Below are 26871 nucleotides of genomic sequence, written 5' to 3'. Positions count from 1 at the left end.
AGTCGAACACACAGGCTAGCCAGTGTGGCAGCAAGGGCAGTGGTTAGGAAGTGAAAAATCTCAATTCCAGACCCTGATTACAGTGCATTGTGTCATGATGGAGATCAGGAGCTATCAGGGCATGAGGGCTTCTGCAGTTAAAGACCTAGCTATACACAACAATATCGTGTTATTGAGATGCCAAAGGGTCTTTGGGATGCAAGTCAGACAGAACGAGTGTGATTCAAATGAGGATCAGTACACAGGAAACTGTACCACAGTGAGAGTCAATATACATGCAAATATACCCCAGCAGGCATTAATACCAGCCAGCCATACTTAAGGAGGTGTCAGAAATTAAGTACCCAAGTAGCTGTATCCTACTGGAAATTAGAATGCCAACAACTATGATGATTGTATCTGATGGTGACATGAGATTTCTGCAATTCTTGTATGATGTGAACTGCACAAAGATACCTGGGTGGGAGAGTTTTTCAATTGGAAAAGCCGTAGGACGGGGGACGTTCCACACTCTCGATCTTGGAAGTCCAGTCCAGTCATCACAACTGGGGTCTTCCTTGGTGGTGGTGGATGATTGTGACTTCTGTGCCTTGTCATGCCTTTCGCTCTCCATGGAACATTGTAGAACTGCGTTTGTGGCTGTTGGATCACACTGTTGATCTCACCCACCAGGTAAACCAGAGCTGACTTCACGCGCTAGGATCAGAACGCCCCTCCCCCACCAGAGTATGAAGTCCGCTAACTACCCTCACTTGGTTTAGCTTGCCTGTCAAAGTGGGGTACCGGGGTGTGGCCACTGTTGCATGCGAACAGTGACTTAGGAGCCACAGATGAGAGCTGAGTGGGGACCAAAGGTGAGTGAGAAAACCAGAGGGGCTCTCCTCCCTGAACAACCCATACATCCCACCCCAGCAACCATACCCTGACGTAAACGACCAGGCAATCGTTCCCTTACCAGAGTTAACACTTGGTAACCGATCACTGCTCCCAGCAACATTGGGATCAGTGCTTAGAAAAGCTAAGGCTGTTAGATCGAACCTACAAAGAGCAGATGAGCGGATCAAATCTAATCAAAGTTGGAAAAGCTGGCCTCAGGCCTGTGTGTGACTGATAATCACAGAATTATAATCTGCCACATTGGCTGATGTTAATCTGTGTAGCAGAAAATGACTACAGTTTGGTAAATTAGTTTGGAACTAAGGCTACGTTTGCACTAGACCGGATAAATCTGTAACCGAAGCTTGTTCTCTTTGTTTTGACCCTCCATCCATACTGAAATGGCATTTTCCTCCCCTGAAAATGGAGCTTTTCTAAAATGTCCTCCAGAGTGTGTAAATTTGAAAATGCCAGATTGGGCAGAGCAGTGTGGATGGGGTAACTGGAGAAATCTAAAAACGCTGTCATGACACACCGGATCAGATGGTGACGGCAGCACACCATTTCATTGTATTCTTGAACACAACCCCCCACACAACTAAACAATTTCAGAACAGACGGCAACGAGACTGAGGCCAGAAGAGTTAGAAATGTACTCACCAAATACTTTGACCCATAACTTACTGAATAAATAAGTATACTCACTTTGCCCTGTTTTCTGTCCTTGCTTGTATGAAGATAGTTTACCTATTTATGCAAGTACTTCTCTGACAATAGATGTGTAACAGCCTAATGTAACATTGTATGGAAATACAAGATAACATTGATGCAGACATGTTTTATACATTTAACAAGGTGCTTTATTAATGCAACAGTTGGTCAGTTTTTCAATGTTCGTTGTCAGCTGTGCCATACTGTCCGTGAACTCCCCGTCGGTTGCCTCCATACGCTCCAGTATTGTTTTTTTCAGTTTTAAGTCCTCCTGCACGAGAGCCAACAGCTGTCCATCGTTCAGCAATTAAGTTTTTCTAGTCTGTAACTGGGCAAACATGCACCAAGTCTTTCACAGCGAGATTCATCACCAAACATGTCGCTTGTTTTCGGTAGATGTGTCCTACGCATGCACAGTAGGAGGAGATTTGCCTAAATATCCGTTTTAATGTGGACGGATGTATTTTCAAAAATGCTTGGTGTGGACGCCTATTGTTTTTACATGAAACCAGCATTTTCAAAATTATCCAGCCTAGTGTGGACGTAGCCTAAATGTCCTGGAAACAGTCCCTTGTGAGAGCAGTACGTGGGCAACTGCCGTATATTGGAGTGAGAGTCAATCTCCCCATTAGATATTCATAGAAAACCATGTATCCAAATCGAATGTAGCTCTTAGCCATTTGTAGCTCACTAAGTTGCTTCCAAGCATTGGACGTGTGGAAAGAGAATTGTATTTCCAATGAAAGGTAACATACTTCGAGAATTACTGTCGGGGAAATTGCACTTCAATGATTGATAGAGCTCAGGGAACTTACACCAGTGACAATCAACAGTCGATCAACCAAGGCCTTTTGAGAGTGACTAGCTTCAAAAAGGAAAACTGAAAACCTTTATTTAGAAGTTAATAGTGAGACTTGAATAATCTTTCTGATCTGTTTTCTTTCTGCAGTTTTCCACATCCAGGCTTTTGGGATGCAGTTCTGGGAACCATCTATTCAGACGGTCAACATGCTACAGCAGTGACAAGGAGTATAAAGGAGATAATTTTTCACCCCTTATATAACCACAGTATCCTTGACTATGATGTGGCTTTATTGAAGTTGTCTAGTCCTGTAACATTCTCCAGATTTATCCAGCCTGCCTGCCTGCCATCCCCTGTACACGTCTTCCCCGCAGGAAAGAACTGCACTGTTACAGGATGGGGAGCCCTTAATGAAAACGATGGTGCGGATCTGAATTAATTTTAAAAACATTTCCTTCTGTTTAAAATTTGTTATATAATGTTATTGATTCTCTTCTTAGTGGGCCATCTTCTTCACAGGACATCTACCGCATGGATTCAGTTCAATAAGTCTGTATCAGTTCTATGTAGGAGCACTCCCACTCTTCTGTCCTGTCAGTACGGCCCTGCAAATGTTGCCTTTCAAATAGTTATTCAGCTTCCCAGTCCCAAAGTAAGTGTTAGCCACTCAGGACTGAAACAAAGAAAAACTGCTACACACAGGGGTTAGTGAGATTCTGTAATTTTCTACCCTGGAGGATTATGGAGATCAGTTAGTAAATTAATTTAATACAGGGGTCAAAAGACCTCTGGCTCCAGAGGAATTGAGGGATATGGAGGTAAGGCAGGAAAATTCTGTTTTTGATAGAATACAAATTTTGGAAGGAACTTGTTAGACAGTGGTAAAGACTCAAATGGCTGAATGGCCTGCTCCTGTTCCCACTTCTTACGTTCTCACAGTTCACTAACCCTATACATACTGTGTCACCCGAAAATACAGAAACTACACTCAGTGGCCACTTTATTAGGTACAATTGTACACCTGCTTGTTAATGCAGACATCCAATCAGCCAATCATGTGGCAGCACCTCAATGCAGAAAACCCATGCTCAATTGTTGTTCAAACCAAACATCATAATGGGCAGCACACACAAGATGCTGGAGGAACTCAGCAGGCCAGGCAGCATCTTCAGAAAAGAGTAAACAGTCAACTTTTTGGGCCAACCCTTTCACTAGGTCCTGATAAAGGGTCTCAGCCTGAAATGCCACCTGTTTACTCCTTTCCATTGACGCTATCGGGCCTGCTGAGTTCCTCCAGCATTTTGTGTGTGTTGCTTTGGACTTCCAGCATCTGCAGGTTTTCTCCTGTTTATCAGAATGGGAAAGAAGTATGAACTAAATGACTTTGAACATGGAATGATTGTTGGTGCCAGATGGGGTGGTTTGAGTATCTCAGAAACTGCTGATCTCTTGGGATTTTCACGCACAATTGTCTCTGGACAAGAGAATGGTTTGAAAAAAAGTCCAGTGAGTTCTGTCGACCAAAACACCTTGTTAATGAGAGAGATCAGAGGAGAATGGCCAGCTGACAAGAAGGTGACAGTATCTCAAATAACTACACGTTACAACTTCCGCGTGCAGAAGAGCATCTCTGGATGCACTACACACTGAATCTTGAAGTGGTTGGGCTACTGCAGCAAAGGACCACACCATGTTCCACTCCTATAACTAATTACTTTGCCAGTGAGTGTGTACCCATGTACAAGTCTATAAAAGGAAGTAATTCTTATCCTGATACCTTTGAAACTCTGTTATGTACATTACTTCCCTGAAAAGCAATATTTCACAACTGCTCAGTGTCCTGTTACTTTGCTAGCTTTTTTTCACTGTACTGCTAGAGTCCATATTATTTAATGGGTTTCAATTTGATGGCAAGTCATTATGTGAAAAAGGATCTAGTGCTTTCCCAGAATAAATTAATAAATTCTACTCCGGCTTCCAGCTGGGTACAGGGATCGATTATAACTAACGTTTCAATGACAGTCCATGATTACCACCAGGCTAGACATGCCCAGGCATAATTCCTGAAGAAGATAGTAAAGTTTGTCATCAAGACTTTGGTTGTAATCGATACCTGTACCCAGCTGGAAGCCCGAGAAGAGTTTACAAGTCATTATGTGCTCCCTTATCAAATGACATTTCTCCTATCAACAACATTATTATGTGAGATGAGGGTAGACATAACATTTGATTGGCCTCAAGAAAGTCTTGCTTTCAAATAGTCCTTTCTCTGCTAAGTGGGTCTGTCATTTCTTTCTAAATTAGCTGAGAACTAGAAATGTGGCAACTGTAAACCTACAGTGGTGCAGTATGATGTTGCTGACCCACTGAAATGTGGTTTCCTGGGATTTCTGACACGCGTTAGACTTGGATTTAGGTAACCCACAGAAACCTCCCAACAATGAGACTCTGCTTGCCTCATTGAGAAACGCGGTGCATTTTAAACAGAACAAATAGCTATTCATTAACAAAAGCATTAATGAGGAATTTGGTACTGTAACTGCAATATCTTGTACCGCAGATGTCAATATCTTGTCAAAGTAGTGTGAGAAACAGAGGAATGTTTCTTGTTTCTGAACTTCAGAATTTGCTCATTATCTTTCCAATGCTGATATAAACTCATTCAGTGTTTACACCTCTAAACTTAACATCACCATCAGAACCGAGCAAATCTGACAAGCATTTGGAGACTGCAGATGCTGGAATCCGGAGCAACAAACAATCTGCTGGAGGAACTCTAGGTTGAGCAGCAACTTTGCGGGGAAAGTAATCGATGACAATTGCTCTTCTCTTCAGCATTGCTGCTTGACCTGCTGAGTTCCTCCAGCAGACTGTGCATTGCTCCCATAGAGCAATCTACTGATTGAACTTAATTATGCAATTCTACAAACTGTTTAAAAAATGTATTTATTTTGCCTTTGAGAAAAATGGTATAAAAATTACAAGGATGGATAGGTCTATGTGACATGATGTTACCTGGAAATGACCGAGAGTATGAAACATAACGTTATTGAATGGTGCGTACTATTTAGAGTGGCTACCTGTAGTCCCCTCTTACTCGCACGTCAATATTCTGGATGGAGAGGTTCCATCTTACTGGCCCTTTGCACCATGGAGTCCAGTTATGTGAACTGGACATTGGTTGGGTCTCAGGCAATGAGTGTGGTTTGACAACTGACAAAGCTGAGGGCAAGAATACACCATATGTAAAAAGCTCCAAACAAGACTGGGCCCCACTGCAGTACTCAAGAGGGGAACCCAATGGAAGAAACTGAGAGTTTTAGTCATCTCAATCTCATTATAAATACTCCATGTGTACAGATCACTTGAATTTCAAAAGTAAAGTGCAGGATCTGACTGAAAGGATTTCACTTTCTGACAACAATATACAACTTACAAATACACAGTATAGAGCAGTTTGTCAGCAAGCCGTATTATCTATGGAAATATGCTCAAATTCAAGTAATGACATCTCATTTCACTCTATTCATTGCTCTTATTTACACACCAAGAGAAAGTTGATATGCCTTGTTCAATTTAAATTTGCAATGTCCCACAACGCATAATTTCTCTGTTTCCATCACAGAAAATATACCCAGCGTTCTCCAGGAAGCCCGTGTCTCACTATTCAATATGAGCGAATGTGCCGAACTCTATGAGGACCCTATAACACCACAAATGATTTGTGCTGGATTCTCAGCTGGTGGAGTGGACGCTTGTCAGGCAAGTGCACTGCTGAGTGCTTTATGAATGGCGGCAGCTGGATTTGCTTTACTGTGGACTTACTTTCAACTCTGGGGCGTTTCGGATGGCAGACTGGAAGCAGAACGAAACCCAGCTCAGGCTGAGCAGAAATGGCCTTAAATGTACTAAGTTTGAATATTATTGCTGTCACTTGCAGTACATGTAATTAGCCACTTAATCTGCATGAGGCAAATCCAAACTACTTACTAACTTACTAGTCAGCTCCATCATGAGTATTAGCCTCCAGAGTATCCAAGACATCTTCAAAGAATTGTGCCTCAGGAAAGCAGTTTCCATCATTCAGGATCCCCACCACACAGGACATGCCTGCTTTTCATTACTATCTGGAAAGAGGTACAGAAGCCTGAAGGCACACACTCAGCAATTCAGGAACAGCTTCTTCCCCTCTACCATCCGATTCCTAAATGGACATTGAACCCATGAACCCTACCTCACTACTTTTTCTATTTTTTTAATACTACATTTTAACTTAACTACAACACATATATATATACACTTACTGCATTGCAGTTTTTTTCTTTAGTTATCATGTATTGCACTGTACTGCTGCCACAAAGTTAAATTTCCCTACATATGCCAATGATATTAAACCTGATTCTGATTAACATTGATTTATTTTTGAGTCATAGAGCCATAGAGCAATGCAGACCTTTTGGCCCAAAGAAAGAATACTTACCCCATTGTCCATCTAGATAGTCCCAATTTCCTGTCTTCAGCCCATATACCAGCAGGACCCTCCACTCCAGTTACCTATCCAAGTGCTTCTTAAATGATACTATTGTTCCTGCCTCAACCTTTTCTGTTGGGAGCTCATTCCATACACTCACCACCCTCTGCATACAAAAGTTGCCTTATAGCACAAAAAACATTTCATTTATGTATACCCACCCCATACAAATACAATATTATGAAAGTTGTTTCTTTTCTTCAGACAACCCAAGTAATAGTGCACTTGAATAATGTATAAACAGAAAAGGCAATTAAAAGGCGAATGAGACCGACACATTCCAGTCATCTTTACACCCTGCACTATTTAAAAATATTTCAATACATCTCTAGATGGATTCTAGTTGCAATCAGGAAATTATTCTTTGCTACTACATAGTGAATTCCTGAATTGTGTAAATGCACAGAACTTTATTCTCAAAGATATAAAAATGTCTGATGTGTACTTCCTTTCTGTAGGGTGATTCTGGTGGCCCCTTGGTGTGTGAGGAATCACCAGGCAGATGGTTCCTGGCTGGTATTGTGAGCTGGGGAGATGGTTGTGCCCGACCAAACAAACCTGGTGTCTACACAAGAGTGACGACAATCCGGGACTGGGCCTTGCAGACGATGTCACAGTCGAAAGTAATTACTCCTACAACTGAGACCAAAAGTGAACAAACCATTTCAATGAAAAATAGGACCTTGACCTCCACCTTAGCAGTAGAGACAGCAGGTGGGTTCACATTGATGGCTGGTCGTACGGAGAAGTGAAGAGTGTGTGTGTGTGTGTGTGTGTGTGTGTGTAGTGCCCATAAAAAGCTTTCATTCCCTGCCCCTTGGAAGTTTTCATGTTTTATTGTTTTACAACATTGAATCACAGTGGATTGAATTTGCCTTTTTTTGACACTGATCAACAGAAAAAAGCTCTTGTGTCAAACTGAAAACAGATCTAAATTAATTACAAATATAAAACACAAAATAAATTATCGCATAAGGGTTCACCCCCTTTAATATGACACACCAAATCATCACTGGTGTAGCCAATTGGATTTAGAAGTTCTGTAATTAGTTAAATGGAGATCACTGTGTGCAGTCAGGGTGTTTCAATTGATTGTAGTAAAAATACATCTGTATCTGGAAGATCCAACTGCTGGTGAGTCAAAATCCTAGCAAAAACTACACCATGAAGACAAAAAAATACTCCAAGCAACTCTACAAAAAGGTTATTGAAAAGCACAAGTCAGGAGATGGATACAGGAAAATTTCCAAGTCACTGAAAATATCTCATGGAGTACAGTTAAGTCAATCATCAAGAAATGGAAAGAATATGGCACAGCTGTAAATCTGCGTAGTGCAGGCAGTCCTCAAAAACTGAGTGACAATGCAAGAAAGGGACTAGTGAGGGAGGCCACCAAGAGACCCATGACAACTCTGGAGGAGTTACAAGCTGCAATGGCTGAGATGGAAGAGACTGTGCATACAACAACTGTTGCCTGGCTGCTTCACCAATCCCACCTTTACGGGAGAGTGGCAAAGAGAAAGCCGCTGTTGGAAAAAAACTCCCATGAAATTTCGGCTGGAGTTTGCCAGAGGACAGGTGGGAGACTCTGAAGTCAGCTGGAAGATGGTTCTATGGTCTGATGAAATGAAAGTTGAGCTTTTTGGGCATGAGACTAAATGCTATGTCTGCACACCATCAGAAACACACTATCCCTACCGTGAAGCATAGTGGTGACTGCATCATGCTGTGGGGATGCTTCACTGCACCAGGCCCTGGAAGGCTTGTGAAGGTAGAGGGTAAAATGAATGCAACAAAATACAGGAAATCCTGGAGGAAAACCTGCTGCAGCCTGAAGAGAACTGCGACTTAGAGAAGATTTGTTTTCCAGCAAAACAATGGTTCCAAGCATAAAGCTGAAGCTATACAGGAATAGCTTAAAAACAATAGTCAATGTCCTGGAGTGATCAAGTCAGAGTCCAGACCTCACTCCAATTGAGAGTTTGTGGCTGAACTTGAAAAGGGCTGTTCACTCATGATTCCCACACAATCTGACAGAGTTTGAGCAGTTTTGTACGAAGAATGGGGGAATCTTGACTGCTAACTACAGTTCCCTGCTGGGTCCTATCACATATCCTGGCACAATGATGTGGACCACACACAGAAGTTATTTGGGATCATAATTGGTCTGCTCTGCATTTGGCTGCTTTTGGCCACTAAATAGGCAGAATGTATACGTTAATGAATTCAGGTGAGCCCATGCTGAGTGCTTGCAGGTCTCACAATATGATCTGAAACAAATATTGGACACATTTAATAGGTCAGTTTGATTACACAAAGGCAATACCATGCCTGTTTTCGGATCTCCTTGCTTGACCTGCAAAATTTCATCAGTGTGTGCATATTTTATGCCAGGTTGGATGAGTTTTTATTTTAACACAGAATAGTTAGGTTAAATTATCTGACTTCTCAGTCAAGATGAGAAACAGTTCCTTCTACCAGGCCACTAGGCTTCTGAGCTCCCTGCAATATCGTTTTTGAATTGCCACTGGTTAATCTGTTCTGTGCTTTAATATTAAAGCACTTTAAGTTTGTATTTTTATGTGACTCATCTGTAGATTTTATCCTTACCTTCATAAGTTATTGTGCGTAACATGTACTACAATGCTTTTAACCCTGGTTTGGAGAAATGTTGTCCCATTCCTATTAACATTATACGGTTATATGTTATATACATGTATATAGTTAACTAACAATAAACTTGACTTGACTTCTCCTTCCATGGAACATGGAAAAACAGGTATTTCCCACTAACTCTTAGTAGCACTATGATTATAGACAGGCATTTTGCATCCAGTGGAGTGTGTGGAAAATTGGGCACAGTTGGAAGCCCCAGCCTCTGCTCGCTTGTTCTCTATCCACTGGTGAATGCAAGCCTCTTTAAGTAACCCACACCAAAGTCGCAAGGTTCACAAGGCCTCCTATAGATTGCTATATATATCTATAATCCTATAGATTGCCCCACTTCTTATACTCACACTGATTATCTTACTACTGCTTCCCCTGCCCTGTAGGAAGACCTGAGCCCCACCCCAATCTTGTCACTCCATGCTCTCCCCCCACCCCCACCCCCCGGTCTTCTTTTTCTCTCTGCCCCTGTCCCTTCAGGCAAGGTCTCTGTCAGGATTGTGCAGTTCTCACGGTTCTCAATATTTATCATGCAAACTTGTGTGTAACACAGCCTCACCAGTTGAGGTGTGGGAATAGGTCTGGTTAACCCATGTAATCTGACCATACGCCTGTGAGAGTTAATGACTTCTGAAAAGGAGGGGAAAAATGAAGCAAATGCACAAAGAAAAACTAGACCAAGTCTGCAATTACTTTTTCACACCCCTTCTGTCACAAATTTGAGAGAGGGAGAGACTTTAAGGGGTTACAGAGATCATATATGAAATTGGATTAATATTATTCTTTCCAGTTTCAGAGGTTCGTTGTACAGACTCTACTTACAAGTGTTCTGACAATAGTTGTATCAATAAACACAACGCAGAGTGTGATGGTGTCAGAGATTGTACTACAGGTTCTGATGAGTTAAACTGCAGTAAGTATAATCACCTCATTTCACTAACAATATCGGTGATTGTAGAACGAGACCAAAAGTTTGTTTTTGATGACATTCGCTAAACAAACTGCACTGTGATTATAGTTTATGGACTTGCAAGGAAGAGCTTGGTTGCTTGATTATTAAGGTAAATCAAGGAAAAAATTGCACCTTTTTGAGAATTCCTGGGAACATAGAGCTTCATGCTACCTATTAGCATTAGAACCTTTTGGATCACACTTATATTGTTTATGAAAGTTGCATAAAGGCTGAAATCATTGTGAGATTCACAGGTGGGTTTCTCTGTTTGACACTCTGCTGAAACTGGTACTGTTTCAGCACAGCCTCTCTGTCAGTGTGTAGCAAGTTAGCATCATTCTCTGCAGGCAGCTCTTTAAGAGACACTCTTCACTCATGCGGCTCCTGCTGAGTGCTGCTAATGAGCGAAGATCAATAGATGTGGCAATGATGGGAGTGTGGTTCCAGGAGGATAGAAGGACTTGGACAGGCTGGTGAAGAAACGTGTCCGCATGAGGAATGCATGAGGGTCACTTAGCAGGAAAGTGCCATGCAGGTTCCTTGAAGGACACATATGTTCTCTGCATGCCTGCGCTTGGAAACCCTGCAATGCAGGCAAGTACTCATGCCTGCTCCTGTGGATTGAAGGAGAAGTTGGTGAAGTTTATTCTGTCTGAGTATGGAGAATGTATGAGCTCTATAGAGCAGCAGCAACAGTGTGAAATGCCCCCTAGGCCAGAACACTCAAGGAGACATTGACCTCCATCAACCAATGTGAGTTTTGCATTTGAGGTTGCAGATGGGCAGAGATCTCATTGAGGACAGAGAATGAAGTCTGAGCACTGGCTCTTTAAATAGCATAGTTTCAGGGATAGTAGAATTGGTAAAACCTGGCTGTTGTGTGGGTAAATAAAAACTGCTGATTTTCAATCTAGTGAGGGCTAAAATATCACCGTGAACAATTTTACCTGTTGCAATACCTCAGACCTCATTATGTCAGAGAAAAAAAATCTAGGGTAAACAACCTTGCCGAAATAAGAAATGGATTTTGCATTGGGTGGACATTCAGGAATGTGTGTAAAATTGTGCTATTATATAATTTCAATAGATCACTACTGTTATTGATGTTGAATGAATTAAGTTCTAGCTAGGGATTCTGTCAATGTTGACACTCCAGGATGCTGATTATGACTGACATAGTGATGATATAGGCATTGGGTATCACGTGTAGGTGGTTGGAATCTTCTTTGCAGGAGAGACTTATTATTTGGCACTTTGGTGATGGGATTGTGACATTAATGTGAATATTACCGCTCACCTCAGTCATTATCACCTCAGGCCAATTGGAAAGTCACTGTACTGGCGTGTCACTGAAAATCATCACATGCTGGGGACATCACAGAGCACAGCAGAATATGTATCACAGCACAAGAGCCAACAGCCAACAAAATGAACAAATGAATGAAATAAAAAGCTTAGCAAACGGGGCCAGGAGATCTTCATTAACTCGTTCAGTTTAAGCTTGCCTTAATAGTCCTTTTAAATTTTCTAGTGCCCTGAATCTTGTAACTGAGTCCAGTTTTGTTTGTAGATTGCGGATCTACACCTCTAAAGGTCAACACGAAGATTGTGGGTGGAACAAACAGCAAATTTGGACAGTATCCCTGGCAAGTCAGTCTACATCTGATGTGGAAAGGGCACATATGTGGAGGAACGCTGATCTCTTCCAAATGGGTGGTCACTGCTGCCCACTGCTTTGTAGGGTACGTAAAAAATCTCAGACTGAAACCAAGTGCATACGGATAAATACGACCAACTAAGTAGCTGTGAGCACCATCATAATACCTGTGTGTGTATTGATTGTAACTGAGAATAAGAACACCAAATGCCATGGACACATCCATAATGGCGGTGAGAATACCCAAAATGTCACAAAAGCACATCAGCACACCTTTTGTAATTGTGAGCACACACCCCATTATCATAAGCACACCCACTCTGGTTGTGAGTTGTGACCACACCGACAGTAACTGTGTGAACATGCTCTGTGTATATCCAGTGGGCATGAATATATCCATCACAGCTACTACAACCATAATCACATCTACCTCCACCGTGATCACATTCACCTTAGCTGCAACTATAGACGTGAGCACACAGACGTACAAATTAATACCAGGAAATTTGGCCACTCATGCTTCTCCATTTAGTATAACCATGATGTGAATGTAACTCCAATTGCACTTTCCAGGATAACCTTTAAACCTCTTGCTTATTAAGCTCCATCTAAACCATTTCAAAAATATTCAGTACTTGCTCCCAGCACCCTTTGAGGAAGAGATTTCCAAAGATTTACAACTGCCTGACAGAAAGATTTTGCATTCACTCCTTAAATTAGTGACAGAATCGGAATCAGGTTTAATATTGCTGGCATATGTCATGAAAATTGTTCTTTTGTGGTACGAGTATATTGCAATACATAATATTAAAAAACTATAAATTACAAATAAGAATTATTTATAAGAAATTAAGATAAATAAGTGGTGCAAACAGAGCAAAAAAAAAGAGGTAATGCTTATCGGTTCAATGTCCATCCAAACATCTGATGTCAGAGGGGAAGAAGCTGTTCCTGAAACATTGAGCCTGTGCCTTCAGGCACCTGTACCTTCCCCTTGATGGTAGCAATGATAAAAGGGCATGACCTGGGTGATGGGAGTCCTTAATGATTGATACCACTTTTTTGAGGCGTCACCTTTTGAAGGTGCCCGTGAAGCTAGGGAGGCTAGTGCCCATGATTATTTTTTTAAATAGTACCCATCATTTTAAAACAGTGATCCCTGGATCTAACTTCCCTCCTAAGAAGAAACATCATCTCCACATCCACTCTTATCAAGACCCAACTGGATCTCATATGTTTCAATCACCTCCTCCAGCAGATAAAAACTACCCTGCCAATCTTTCTTCATTAAACAACCCAACAGCTTGAAGTGTTGGTTGAGGAACTACATCCAGTATATTAAGATCATTCCCTAAATAAGAAGATCAGCACTGAGTCCAGATGTGGTCTTACTAATGCCCTTAATAACCCAAACATAACCTCCCTGTGTTGGTACTCAATTCTCCTCACAATCAAACATAACATTCTGTCAGGGCCTGTCGGGAAGTGGCCTGGTCAAGGGAGGTGCCTGGTATGAAAAGTGCTAGTCTTTGGCTCGAGAGTCTTCGGCGAGGAGACTACGCCAGGCACAATTGCAGAGGGTGAAGACATGACCACTAAGCTGTTTCAGTGTGCTATGTGCATGATGTGGGAGTTCAGGGACACTGATGGTGTCCCTGGCTGCTACAGCTGTGGAAAGTGTGTCAGATTCAGCTTTTGAAGGAGCACGTTACAGCACTGAAGGAAGAACTGGATGACCTCAGGTTTATCCGCAAAAACGAAGTTTTCTGGACAGGACCTACAGTGAGGTTGTTACACCGAGGATACTGGAAGAGAGAAAGGGGGTGACGATGAGGAAGGAAAGGATGCTTGAAGTACAGGAGACCCCAGGGGATGTACCTCTCGTAAACAGGTTCACCTTCTTGGAAGCTGTCAGGACAGAAGATACTGCCAGTCTGAGAGGCGGACAGGTCTGTGAGCCGAAAATTGGTGCAGAAGCAGAGCCAAGGAGTCGGACATCAGGAAGAGCCATGGTAGTAGTGGACTCCATAGTAAGAGGTACGGAAAGGGGTTTCTGCGGCAACAGGCGAGATTTAAGGATGGTGTGTTGCCTCCCCGGTGCTAGGATCCAGGACATCACGGACCGATTGCAGGGAATCCTCAAGGGTGAAGGTGAACAGTCGGAAGTGGTAGTGCACGTCGGCACAAATGACATCGGGAAGAAGAGGAAGGACATTCTGTAGCGGGACTTCAGAGAACTCGGAAGGAGGCTGAAAAGCAGGACTTCCAGGGTGGTTATCTCTGGTTTGCTTCCAGTTCCTCCTGCTGGAGAGGGCAGGAACAGGGAGATAATGGATCTGAATGTGTGGCTGAGGAACTGGTGCAGGAAGCAAGGATTTACATTCTTGGACCACTGGGATCTGTTTTGGGGTAGGGATGAATTGTACAAAAGGGACGGGTTGCACCTTAATAGGCGGGGGACCAGCATTCTGGCAGGCAGGTTTGCCACTGCAACACGGATGTGTTTAAACTAAGTAGTGGGGGGAGGGGATGAACTGGAAATATAAGGATGGAGTTGAAGGGAAAGTGAAAATAAGAAAAGTTAAAAAGGACAACAGAATCAATGGAGCGGAAAGCTCAAGAAGAGATCATACAGTATGGCCAAGTGAAACAGGAATTGATATGAAAGGAGAGGGAAGTACCGAATTAAAAGTATTATATATGAATGCACGAAGTATAAGGAATAAAGTAGATGAGCTTGAGGCTCAGTTGGAAATTGGCAAGTACGATGTTGTGGGAATAACTGAGACATGGCTTCAAGTGGACAGGGCCTGGGAAATGAATATTCAAGGATATACATCTTATCGGAAGGACAAACTGACTGGCAGAGGGGGTGGGGTGGCTGTGTTGGTGAGGAATGATATTCAGTCCCTTGCGAGGGGGGACATAGAGTCTGGGGATGTAGAGTCAGTATGGCTAGAACTGAGAAATTCTAAGGGTAGAAAGACCCTAATGGGAGTTATCTACAGGCCCCCAAACAGCAGTCTGGATGTAGGGTGTAAGTTGAATGAAGAGTTAAAATTGGCATGTCGCAAAGGTAATGATACAATTGTCATGGGGGATTTCAACATGCAGGTAGACTGGGAGAATCAGAATGGTACTGGACCCCAAGAAAAGGAGTTTGTGGAGTGCCTCCGAGATGGATTCTTAGAACAGCTTGTACTGGAGCCTACCAGGGAGAAGGCAATTCTAGATTTAGTGTTGTGCAATGAACCGGATTTGATCAGGGACCTCGAGGTAAAGGAACCATTAGGAGATAGTGACCATAATATGATATGTTTTAACCTACAATTTGAGAAGGAGAAGGGAAAATCAGATGTGTCAGTATTACAGTTGAACAAAGGGAACTATGGAGCTATGAGGGAGGAGCTGGCCAAATTTCAATGGAACAATACCCTAGCAGGGAAGACTGTGGAACAAAAATGGCAGGTATTTCTGGGAATAATGCAGAAGGTGCAGGATCGGTTCATTCCAAAGAGGAAGAAAGATCCTAAGGGGAGTAAGGGGCAGCCGTGGCTGACGAGGGAAGTAAAGGGCAGTATAAAAATAAAAGAGAAGAAGTATAACATAGCAAAGATGAGCGGGAAACCGAAGGACTGGGAAGCTTTTAAAGAGCAACAGAAGATAACAAAAAAGGCAATACACCAAGAAAAAATGAGGTATGAAGGTAAACTAGCCAGGAATATAAAGGAGGATAGTAAAAGCTTCTTTAGGTATGTGAATAGCAAAAAAATAGTTAAGATCAAAATTGGGCCATTGAAGACAGAAACGGGTGAACAAATGGGGAACAAGGAAATGACAGATGAGTTGAACAAGTACTTTGGATCTGACTTCACTAGGGAAGACACAATCACCCAGATGTAATAGTGGCCAAAGGAACTAGGGTAAAGGATGAACTGAAGGAAATTTATATTCGGCAAGAAATGTTGTTGGATAGACTGTTGAGTCTGAAGGCTGATAAGTCCCCGGGACCTGATGGTCTGCATCCCGGGGTACTTAAAGAGGTGGGTCTAGAAATCATGGACGCATTGGTAATCGTTTTCCAATGTTCTATAGATTCAGGAACAGTTCCTGCTGACTGGAGGGTGGCTAATGTTGTCCCACTTTTCAAGAAAGCAGGGAGAGAGAAAACAGGGAATTATAGACCAGTTAGCCTGACGTCAGTGGTGGGAAAGATGCTGGAGTCAATTATAAAAGAGGAAATTACGACACATTTGGATAGCAGTAGAAGGATCAGTCCGAGTCAGCATGGACTTATGAAAGGAAAATCATGCTTGACTAATTTTCTGGAGTTTTTTTGAGAATGTAACTATGAAAATGGACAAGGGAGAGCCAGTGGATGTAGTGTACCTGGACTTCCAGAAAGCTTTTGATAAAGTCCCACATAGGAGATTAGTGGGCAAAATTAGAGCACATGGTATTGGGGGCAGAGTACTGACATGGATTGAAAATTGGCTGGCTGACAGGAAACAAAGAGTAGCAATTAATGGGTCCCTTTCGGAATGGCAGGCTGTGACCAGTGGGATACCGCAAGGTTCAGTGCTGGGACCGCAGCTGTTTACAATATACATTAATGATTTAGATGAAGGAATTAAAAGTAACATTAGCAAATTTGCTGATGACACAAAGCTGGGTGGCAGTGTGAAATGTCAGGAGGATGTTATGAGAATGCAGGGTGACTTGGACAGGTTGGGTGAGTGGGCAAATGTATGGCAGATGCAGTTTAATGTGGATAAATATGAGGTTATCCACTTTGGTGGCAAGAACAGGAAGGCAGATTACTATCTAAATGGAGTCAAGTTAGGAAAAGGGGAAGTACAATGAGATCTAGGTGTTCTTGTACATCAGTCAATGAAAGCAAGCATGCAGGTACAGCAGGCAGTGAAGAAAGCTAATGGCATACTGGCCTTTATAACAAGAGGAATTGAGTATAGAAGTAAAGAGGTCCTTCTGCAGCTGTACAGGGCCCTGGTGAGACCCCACCTGGAGTATTGTGTGCAGTTTTGGTCTCCAAATTTGAGAAAGGACATTCTTGCTATTGAGGGAGTGCAGCGTAGGTTCTCAAGGTTAATTCCCAGAATGGCGGGACTGTCATATGTTGAAAGATTGGAGCGACTGGGCTTGTATACACTGGAATTTAGAAGGATGAGAGGGGATCTGATTGAAACATATAAGATTATTAAGGGACTGGACACACTGGAGGCAGGAAGCATGTTCCCGCTGATGGGTGAGTCCAGAACTAGATGCCACAGTTTAAGAATAAGGGGGTAGGCCACTTAGAACAGAGATGCAGAAAAACTTTTTCACCCAGAGAGTGGAGGATATGTCGAATGCTCTGCCCCAGAAGGCATTGGAGGCCAAGTCTCTGGATGCATTCAAGAGAGAGTTAGATAGAGCTCTTATAGATAGCGGGGTCGAAGGATATGGGGAGAGGACAGGAACGGGGTACTGATTGTGTATGATCAGCCATGATCACAGTGAATGGTGGTGCTGGCAAGAAGGGCTGAATGGCCTACTCCTACACCTACTGTCTATTGTCTATTGTCAGCTTAACTAATCATTTATATAGCCTTATTCCAGCCTTTTGCAAATCTTGCACTAACATACCCACATCATTCCAAGCTTTGCCATTTCATCCCATTTTAGTAATCTTTCACCATGGCCATAAGTACACTCACCATGGAATTACATGACCACATCTATCATGAACCAAGTGTGCATCTACTGTAGTTGAGAACACACCCATGACATCTGTGAACATATCTTTCTCTTCCATGATCATCACCACTTGCAACCAGCATAACTGTAAGCACTCTCAGCTTAGCTGTGAACTGTGAATAATACCTTGGCAATCTTCTGTAGCTGTGAGGTGGAAAGTGTGCTGACTGGCTGCATTATGGCCTGCAATGGGGACACCCATGCCTTTGAGCGGAAAGCCCTAGAAAAGGTAATGGATTCGACCCCCAGTATGTCAAAGGTAAAACCCTCCCAACCATTGATCACATCCACACGAAACTTTGCTGTAGAAAAGAAACATCCACCATCAGAGATCCCCACCACCCAGGCCAGGTTCTTTTCTCGCTGCTGTCATCAGGTAGAAGGTACAAGAACCTCAGGACTCGCATCACCAGGTTTAAGAACAGTTACTACCCCTCAACCATCAGGCTCTTGAACAAAAGGGGATAGCCACACTCATTTAAGGACGTTATATTGTTATTTCATGCTCGTTACTTATTGCTATTTATTTATATCTGCATTTGCGCAGTTTGTTTACAGTTAACAGTTCTATAGATTTGCTGAGTGTGCTGGCAGAAAAAGAATGTCAGGGTTGTATGTGGTGACATGTATGTATTCTGATAATAAATTTTACTTTGAACTTTGAACCTATATTGCCACTGCTGGGAACACACACTCTCTGGTACAGAACATTACATTACTATGAACCCCTCAGCGCATGTACACATGTACTATAACTGTGAGCACACTCAGAATTAAGTTAGAATCATTGGTATACACATCTATAATCTTATATGTATATCATTGATCATCATGCATAGACAAGTGTGTACACTCTCCCAACATGTTGCTAATGTTAGTAGTAATAAAGCTCTACTGCTTTTGTGATTATTTTCTCATGTTTTATATTTGCAAACTAAAAACTTTCAACATGATCATTGCACATGTCCTTGGCCAAGCAGCCTTCTCTGCTCAGCAAACCAATTTGAACATTGATTAAGTGGCACTGAGTCCTGGAGCAAGATGCTCAATGTCCAGTGATACTTCCTGCAAACTGTATGTGGGTGGCCATTAGGGGAGATGGGACTGGGCTCAGTTGGGAATATCACCTGCTTTTTAACATCACAGTCCAGAATCATGCAAAAGAAACAGTGGTGGCAGCCCGCTTATATGGAACCTTGCTTCAATGAGAATAGCAATCAGAAAAAGAGGGAAATTAACAAAAAGGGGTAAAATATCTTTTTAGACTGAGACAAAAGAACAATAGAATAAATAGAAATGAAGCAGAGTACACTTAAAATAGACTACAAGTGCTTTGAAAATAATATGTTTGATCTACTTCTCATTTTGCAGTCAGAAGAATCCAGTTTATTGGTTTGGTTACCTGGGAACAATATATATAACAGGATTTCGAGGCACCAAAGTAACCTTCAAAAACATTATCAGGCACCCAGACTTCAAAGACTTCAAACTGGATTATGATATTGCCCTCATGGAACTATCCTCACCTGTTAAAACTGGCCCGACCATTCAACCTGCCTGTCTACTCTCATCCTCCCAAAGGATTTCCAGTGGAATGTCATGCTTTATTACAGGCTGGGGCCTTAGAAAAGAAGGGGGTAAGTAGTAATGTCATGAATCTCTGTATGCCTAAGAAGATCATGTACGATTAGGATGGTCCAATTTTCCAGCAGTTGAAGTTGAAGATTACTTGAAGGAGTACTAAAAAAAACTGATAATCTAGCCAAAGTTAATAAAGCAAAAGTACTATCTTTGTCAAGAAGGTTTAAAACCAGTAAACAGAGATGTGTGGTGTATGGTAATTAGCTAAAGAACGATGGTGGCAGCAGAAATAAAACTTCTGCAAATAGTTATGACCTGGAAAAGCCGGTGGAAAAAGATTCACATGTATTTTCAAAAAGGAATTGGATTGATAGTCAGAAAGGGGGAAAAAAACATTGCAGGGCTCCATAAAAGGGTTTTCTGGATTGCTTGTGTTGGGAGCTGATTCAGGCACATGGAGTTTGCAAATGTAGTGAAACAGCCAAAGGAGGGAGACAGAGAGTTCCACTACTACAGTTCTACTGTCAAGATGAAGCCACACTCAGGTTGGAGGAACAACACCTTATATACAGGCTGGGTAGCCTCCAATCTGATGGCATGAACATTGACTTCTCTAACTTCCATTAATGCCCCTCCTCCCCTTCTTACCCCATCCCTGATATATTTAGTTTTCTCCCCCCTCCTTTTTCTCTCTCTCTGCCCATCACTCTGCCTGTTCGCCATCTCCCTCTGGTGCTCCCCTCCCCCTTTCTTTCTCCCTAGGCCTCCTGTTCCATAATCCTTTCCCTTCTCCAGTTCTTTTGCCAATCACCTTTCCGGCTCTCAGCTTCACCACCCCCCCCCCCCCCCAGTCTTCTCCTATCATTTTGCATTTCCCCCTCCCCCTCCTACTTTCAAATCTCTTAGTATCTTTCCTTTCAGTTAGTCCTGACAAAGGGTCTCGGCCTGAAACGTCGACAGAGCTTCTCCCTATAGATGCTGCCTGGCCTGCTGTGTTCCACCAGCATCTTGAGTGTGTTGTTCCACTACCTCTCTAAGTCACGGGACACACGTGACAGTGTAAAACGGGCATTCACTAAACAAAGGAACTGGATGAAACACAGAAAACAAAAATGAAAACAATTGTGAAAGAGAGAAAGATAAAGATGAAATTTAAAAGGGGAGAAAACTAGGGAGTGACAGCAAGACTGGAAGTGATGTCAAAGTGATGAAGGGAGTGACAGATCCTGGAAGTATTGCGAGGTTAAGTCCACAAGAGATGGTGGATATGAGAGATGTGCGGAAAGATTTGTTGAAGACAAGCCAAAGTCAAAGTAAGTAAAAAGTAAATTTATTATTAAAGTATGTGTTATGTTCCCATTTACTGCTTTGAGATCAATTTTATTGCAGGTGTTTACAGGGAAAAAAGAAATACAATAGAGTTTTCAAAAAACTATACATTAACTGGGATTCCTAGCCTTTCTTATGCCTGGGACCCCTACCATTAACTAAGGGAACCTCTGACATAAACAAAGTCTGACAAACAACTGATGTGCAAAAGAAGACAACCTGTGCAAATAAAAATAATATTGAGAACATGAATAGAAAGTGTTGAAAGTGTTAATGGGAAGTCTTAAAGCAAAATTATGTCATTAAACCTTGGAAAGAGGAGAAATACGTTAGCTGAGGCCAATATGATCATTGACAGATGAAAAATTAACCAGGTAGAAAGCAGGCACTGATAATGGGAGAAGAATGTGGATAGCTAAAGGTGGGATTAGACTCTGGGATTAGAGTGCAGAGGGTGGAAGGACAGTACAGTCAATAGGAGAGTGCAGAGAATGGGAGGACAGTGCCAAGAGCAGGAAAAGAAAGCGCACTATGCGAGAAGGTTTCCAAAAATCAAGAGAAAAATCAGGGAGAAGTACGCAGAGGGTGTGAGGAAGGCACAGAAAATAGGAAGGGGATTTGCAGAATGGAAGAAAATAGCAGAAAGCAGAAGAAGGGTGCAGAGATGGCACAGAGTGTGTAAAGTGGAGTAGCGAATGAAAAGTGCATTTGCACAGGAGGAAGAAGCAAACAGGAGAATGGCAGAAGGCACAGGAGGGGCAGAGAACATGGGCAGGGCATAGTAATCGGGGTACGAGGTAGAGAGCACAGTTAGTGCAAGGGGGTGGCAGGTTGCAGAGGATGAGAGGATGCTGCAGGCAATGAAGGGGATTACAGGTTGTGGGAGCTGAATAAGAAATCTACTTGTATTAGCCTGGTGAGAAATGTTGTTTGTTTGCTATATTAATGCAGTAAGATACAATGCAATTTAATTGGGTTCTAGATAAAGTATTATAAATCCTTCTGATAAATTGTAGCCACTCAGGGATGTTTGCATGTCTCGTAGTGTACTAAGGCAGGGTATTTGGTGCAGAAGTTAAATCACTGGACGATAACCAGAATTAATCACTAATCCAAAAGCATGAGCTCGAATCTATCTGTTGCAGCTGAGTAATTAAAATTCAAGTAATTAAATAATTAGAGTTGTATGGTCATACGGTACCAGCGCTGCAGGCCCTTCAGCTCACTACATTCACGCTAAACACACGCCCATCCATGTACCAAATCCCATTTATTGGCTTTTGGTCTGTAGCATTTGGTTCAGTCACGTTTCCTGTGGAAAAAAGTTAACTATTGTCTATTCCAGTGGTTCCCAACGTGGGGCGTTGGCTGGCATTACCGGTATCAACTACATCCTGTGAACAAATGCATTAAATAAAAAGACTCTTCCTGTGGAACTACTGGATTTAAAATTATAGTTTTCACAAACATGCATTTTTATTGAATTCTGGGTTGTAATCTGTTTGTCATACAAAATGTAAACATGTTGGAACCTGAGTCCTGGAGAAGGGTTTCAGTAGCTATATTTGTTTCTCATTGACTCTTACCAATCAGTACACTGTTTGTGCTTCACAGGTCATTTGTCAAGCGTGCTGCAGAATGCCGAAGTGGAAATCATTAGTGACTCCTTGTGTCAGAGACTATATGGTGGTCAAATCTCTCCCAGAATGCTCTGTGCTGGAAAAGTGACTGGAGGAGTGGACTCATGCAAGGTAAGCTCTAGAATTAGATTTATTGTTACTGACATATGATGTGAAATTTGTTGTGTTGCAGCAGTAGCAGAGTGTGTAAATTTCAGAAATAAATATAGACCTAAAAAAAGCAGAAATCTATAAATTACAACAATAAATACAGACCTAGAAAAGCAGAAATCTGATGGCAGAAGGGAAGAAACTATTACTAAAATGTTGAGTATGGTTCTTCAGGCTCATGTACCTCCTCCCCAGTGGTGATAATGAGAAGAGTGGATGGGGAGGGCCTTAATGAGGGTTTCCAGCTTCCTGAGGAACCACCTCTTAAAGATGGACCTGGCTGAGTCTACAGCCCTATGCAGCCTCTTACCAACCTATTCATTGCAGGCTGCATACCAGCCGCGAATGCCTTCCACTACATACCTATAGAAAATGTTAAGACTTATGAAAAATCCTCAAACTCCTAATGAAGTAGAGCTGTGAGTATGCCTCTTCCATGATTGCATCTATGTGTTGAGCCTGTAATAGGTCGCCCGAGACTTTGATGACCGGGAACTTGGAACCACTCACCTTCCCCACCACTGTCCCTTCATTGAGAACTGGTGTTTATTCTCATGACTTGCCCTTCCTGAGGTCCAACAGTCAGTTCCTTGGTCGTGCTGATGTTGATTGTCAGGTTGTTTTTGCAACACCACTCAACCAGCTGATCTGTCCTGCTCTGCTACACCTCCTCGTTGCCATATAAAATTCTACCAACAAAAGAGGCGTCAGCAACAAATTTACAGATAGAGTTTGAACTGCGCTTAACCAGGAAGTCATAGAGAATAGAGAAGTAAGCATGCATTCTTGAGGTGCACCTGTGTTGATGGTCAACAAGGAGATATTATTACCTATCCACACTGAGAGTGGTTTTCCAATAAGGAAGTCGAAGGTCCACTTGCAGAGGGAATTACAGATAACTAGGTATTGAAGCTTGATAATTAGTATTGAGGGAACGACAGAGTTGAATGCCGAGCTGTAATCAATAAAAGGCAGCCTGATGTATATCTTGCAATCCAACTATCCGAGATCATGTGCCAGAGTTTGGAAAAGAGGTTGTAGCACAAGATAATGATCAAATCTCAGAGTTCTAGAAAAATACATGACCTCTGATGTTAATGTGGAAAATAATTCATCTGTCCATGTATCTGTTAATTTAGGAAATTATTAATTGTTTCAGATTTCTATCAGTTAAGTAACAGATCTACTTGCCTCATCTTCCAATTAAAGACTGATCCATTAGCTTAAGGACCTTGTTGACATTTTGAAGCTGTTCGCTGATGCTGAACTGCAGAGAGAGTTCAATCTTTTAAGAACACAAGTGATTGTGCAGATGATGGAAATCTAGGGCAACACACACAAAGTGTTGGAGGAATTCAGCAGGTCAGGCAGAATCTATGAAAATGAATAAGCAGTCAACAATTCAGGCCTGATGAAGGGACTCGGCCCGAAACATCGACTGTGTATTCATTTCCACGTGAGATCTTCTGGCATTGAAGGTGCAGTTCCACACTATCAGCTCTAGGTGTCAGCATTGGGGAAGGCAGCTTTTGTTTGTTTTCCCAATGGTATAAGGAATGAAAGAAGGCATCTGTGTACCCAGGACACAATAAAGAACAGTACTGCCATCCTCAGCCAACGTGAGTTTGTACAATGAAGTTCTGATAATTTAATCATTATGGTTAGAAGATCATATGAAATATAAAATGTGAATCTTGCCTGAATCTGCTAGGTTTGCACTGGGTGATTTAGATTAAAACTGAGCCTTAAAGTACAGGCAGCCTCACATAGTTTCACTTCCAAGAGGACCAAAACCTTGTCATAAGGTTTGGAGGCACGCGTGCCTCAATGACCTGGAGAACTACGTTGCCTGGAGTCGGGGCCTTGTACTTCAGCTCTTGGTAGGGTCACCCATGCCAAACAGGTCAATGGGTAGAGGCCAGACTAACAGTGGTCCACCGGTCCTCCAGGTTAGGGGGTTCAGCTCAGGGCTAACACCTCTGAATGGTCAAAAATAATTGTTATGGAAACAGCAATGAAGAATCCTACAGAGATGAAGGACCTTCAATACTGTCCTAAACGCCCAGTGGTGTAACAGACAGTGGCTCACATAGCTTCGGGCATATGGTGAGCTGGTTGAAAGTTACGAAGAGACAAAAGAGGACACATAGATGCAATTGTAGAATTTAATGAGAACATTAAGGTTTGAGGGCTATGGCTTAAAATATGAGTTGGTAAGATTCAAAGTTCAAAGTAAATTTATTATCAAAGTACATATATGTCACCGTATTCAACCCTGAGATTCATGGATATGGTGAGAATATGGGATTTAACACAAAGCTGAAGTCAAGGGAGATACTGATTCTGTGTAATGGATAGGATGACAAATTAGGTGGAGGAGGATGAAAACGTGGAGTTGACAAATATGATCAATTTTTTGATCTTGATCAGTAAGGTGACAGGTTATGAGTGATGCTGATAGGTTTATTGAGGCTATATATCCTTTTCTTCAAAAATCTTAATTTGCAACAGATGTGGGATGTTTATTAAGATATGGTCATCCGGCAGCATGAGCTAATCTGGTACTGCTGCTAAAATTCCACCAACATAAAGTGTTAATTATACCAGGCCACGGAGAGCTAGTGGAACTCTGCTGGGAAGAATAGGTTCCAGACTGCTTCTTCATTAAGGAAAGCAAAAATAAGGCACTGGAAGAATTCAGCTGGTCACTCTGTGGAACAGGGATATGGTCAAATACATCAGGACTTAGAGTGTAGAGGGGAGATCTCCGGTAGAAAGAGGTAAAATGAAGGGGCTGGCAAGGGATAGGTGAGGAGGGAGACAAGCAGATACAGCCAAGAGGTGGGAGGGGACTGTTTGTTATATTCTCCAGACAATTTCTCCCTGGGTCATTATCTTGCACTCCCTAGTGACTTAATCAGGGCCTAGAATGGTGGAACAGATCTTAACTGGAGATAAAGTGAAACAGCACATGAGCTGTGTGTAGTGAGGTGGTAATTCAGCATGCAACATTTCCTTCTGCTTTCTGTGTAGTAATATTGGGTTTGTTTTACAGGGAGATTCTGGTGGTCCACTTGTTTGCAGGGAATCTTCAGGAAAGTGGTTCCTTGTTGGAATTACAAGTTGGGGAGAAGGCTGTGCAAGGGTAAATGCACCTGGCGTCTACAGCAACGTCAAAGTCCTTCAAGACTTCATTGTAAAACATGCTTTCTGAAAGCTGAAAGGACCTGCCATTATTTCTGATTCGCCAGATGCATTGAATTTTGATACTGAACATTTGATTTCAACTGGGGCTGTGGGACTTGATTAATTCTCTTAACTTTTGATATCCAGCGATCAGCTCTCGCTGCCTTCAGTTTCTCCACTGTTTCACTTGCGAATGGGTATATGGATTTTATTGAACTATAATATACATGAAGGTGATATACTGATGTTCTTTAAACTGTGTTTATACCTTGTGACTCTAACAAACCAAATCAAATAATGGATATTGTATTAAATACTATGAATTAATGCAAAATGACTCAGAGATGTCCTTTGTCATTTTGGACCTAAGGTATCTGTAAATGTTTCAGGGTGAGTAGGTCCAAGGGCAAATGTTAGAATATAGGGGTAATCCATATTTAATCTATTCTCTGCACTGCACAAACATTAAGATCTCCTTAAGGTAGCTTTTCTGAAGAGTCTGGGTGGAACAGAAAATCTGTGATAGTCCACTCCCAAAAAAACAAAAACTAGAATTTTGTTTTCTTGATATAATTGAATAAATATTTAATGTGGATTGGTCAATTCATTAACCCATCAAGAAGCAGAGAAGAGTTGTGCACAGAACACATACACTCTGTGATCCATTGTGTATAGGTATGTTCATTCTTTTAAGAGAAACAATCATAAACTGAAAATTTTATCAGGCAAGGGCCGATGCATTATTTACATGTGTATGTTATTCATGGGCAAATCAAATATTACTGAAGGATCTCCTTGATTTAATTGTTCCTTTGATTTGAAATAATTATGTGATCATTACACTTACACACACGTGCACACACACGTTATGGTCCAATCCGAAGCCCCCATTCTGGGTCTTGATCTGGTCAATGGACTCCGGACTCCGGGTCTTGCAGCCGTCCCTCCTGTCACCCTTAAACCAAATAGGATCATCTTGGCTTAAGAAGGTGCACCTGTTGCCTATCAGCTGGCAGGTAGATATAAGGGACT

At 42.1% G+C, this 26871-nt stretch overlaps 1 protein-coding gene across 2 annotated transcripts in view; it reads left to right on the top strand.

Moving 5' to 3' along the window:
• The window catches only part of tmprss9 (transmembrane serine protease 9), a 44279-nt gene extending 17845 nt beyond the window's left edge, over positions 1-26434 (top strand). For both annotated transcript variants that reach the window (XM_059991483.1, XM_059991484.1), the window contains 8 exons: positions 2537-2811; positions 6015-6151; positions 7379-7634; positions 10378-10500; positions 12110-12281; positions 19325-19590; positions 22478-22614; positions 25709-26434. In XM_059991483.1, the coding sequence (XP_059847466.1) occupies positions 2537-2811; positions 6015-6151; positions 7379-7634; positions 10378-10500; positions 12110-12281; positions 19325-19590; positions 22478-22614; positions 25709-25867 (1525 nt within the window). In that variant the 3' untranslated portion in view covers positions 25868-26434. The remainder of the gene's footprint in view (positions 1-2536; positions 2812-6014; positions 6152-7378; positions 7635-10377; positions 10501-12109; positions 12282-19324; positions 19591-22477; positions 22615-25708) is intronic.
• The last annotated feature ends 437 nt before the right edge of the window (positions 26435-26871 follow it).

Source organism: Hypanus sabinus, chromosome 16 (genome assembly GCF_030144855.1).
Source record: "Hypanus sabinus isolate sHypSab1 chromosome 16, sHypSab1.hap1, whole genome shotgun sequence".
NCBI classification, from domain to species: Eukaryota; Metazoa; Chordata; class Chondrichthyes; order Myliobatiformes; family Dasyatidae; genus Hypanus; species Hypanus sabinus.
The sequence above is the reverse complement of the archived record's forward strand: the minus strand, read 5'-3'. Positions and strand labels throughout refer to the sequence as shown.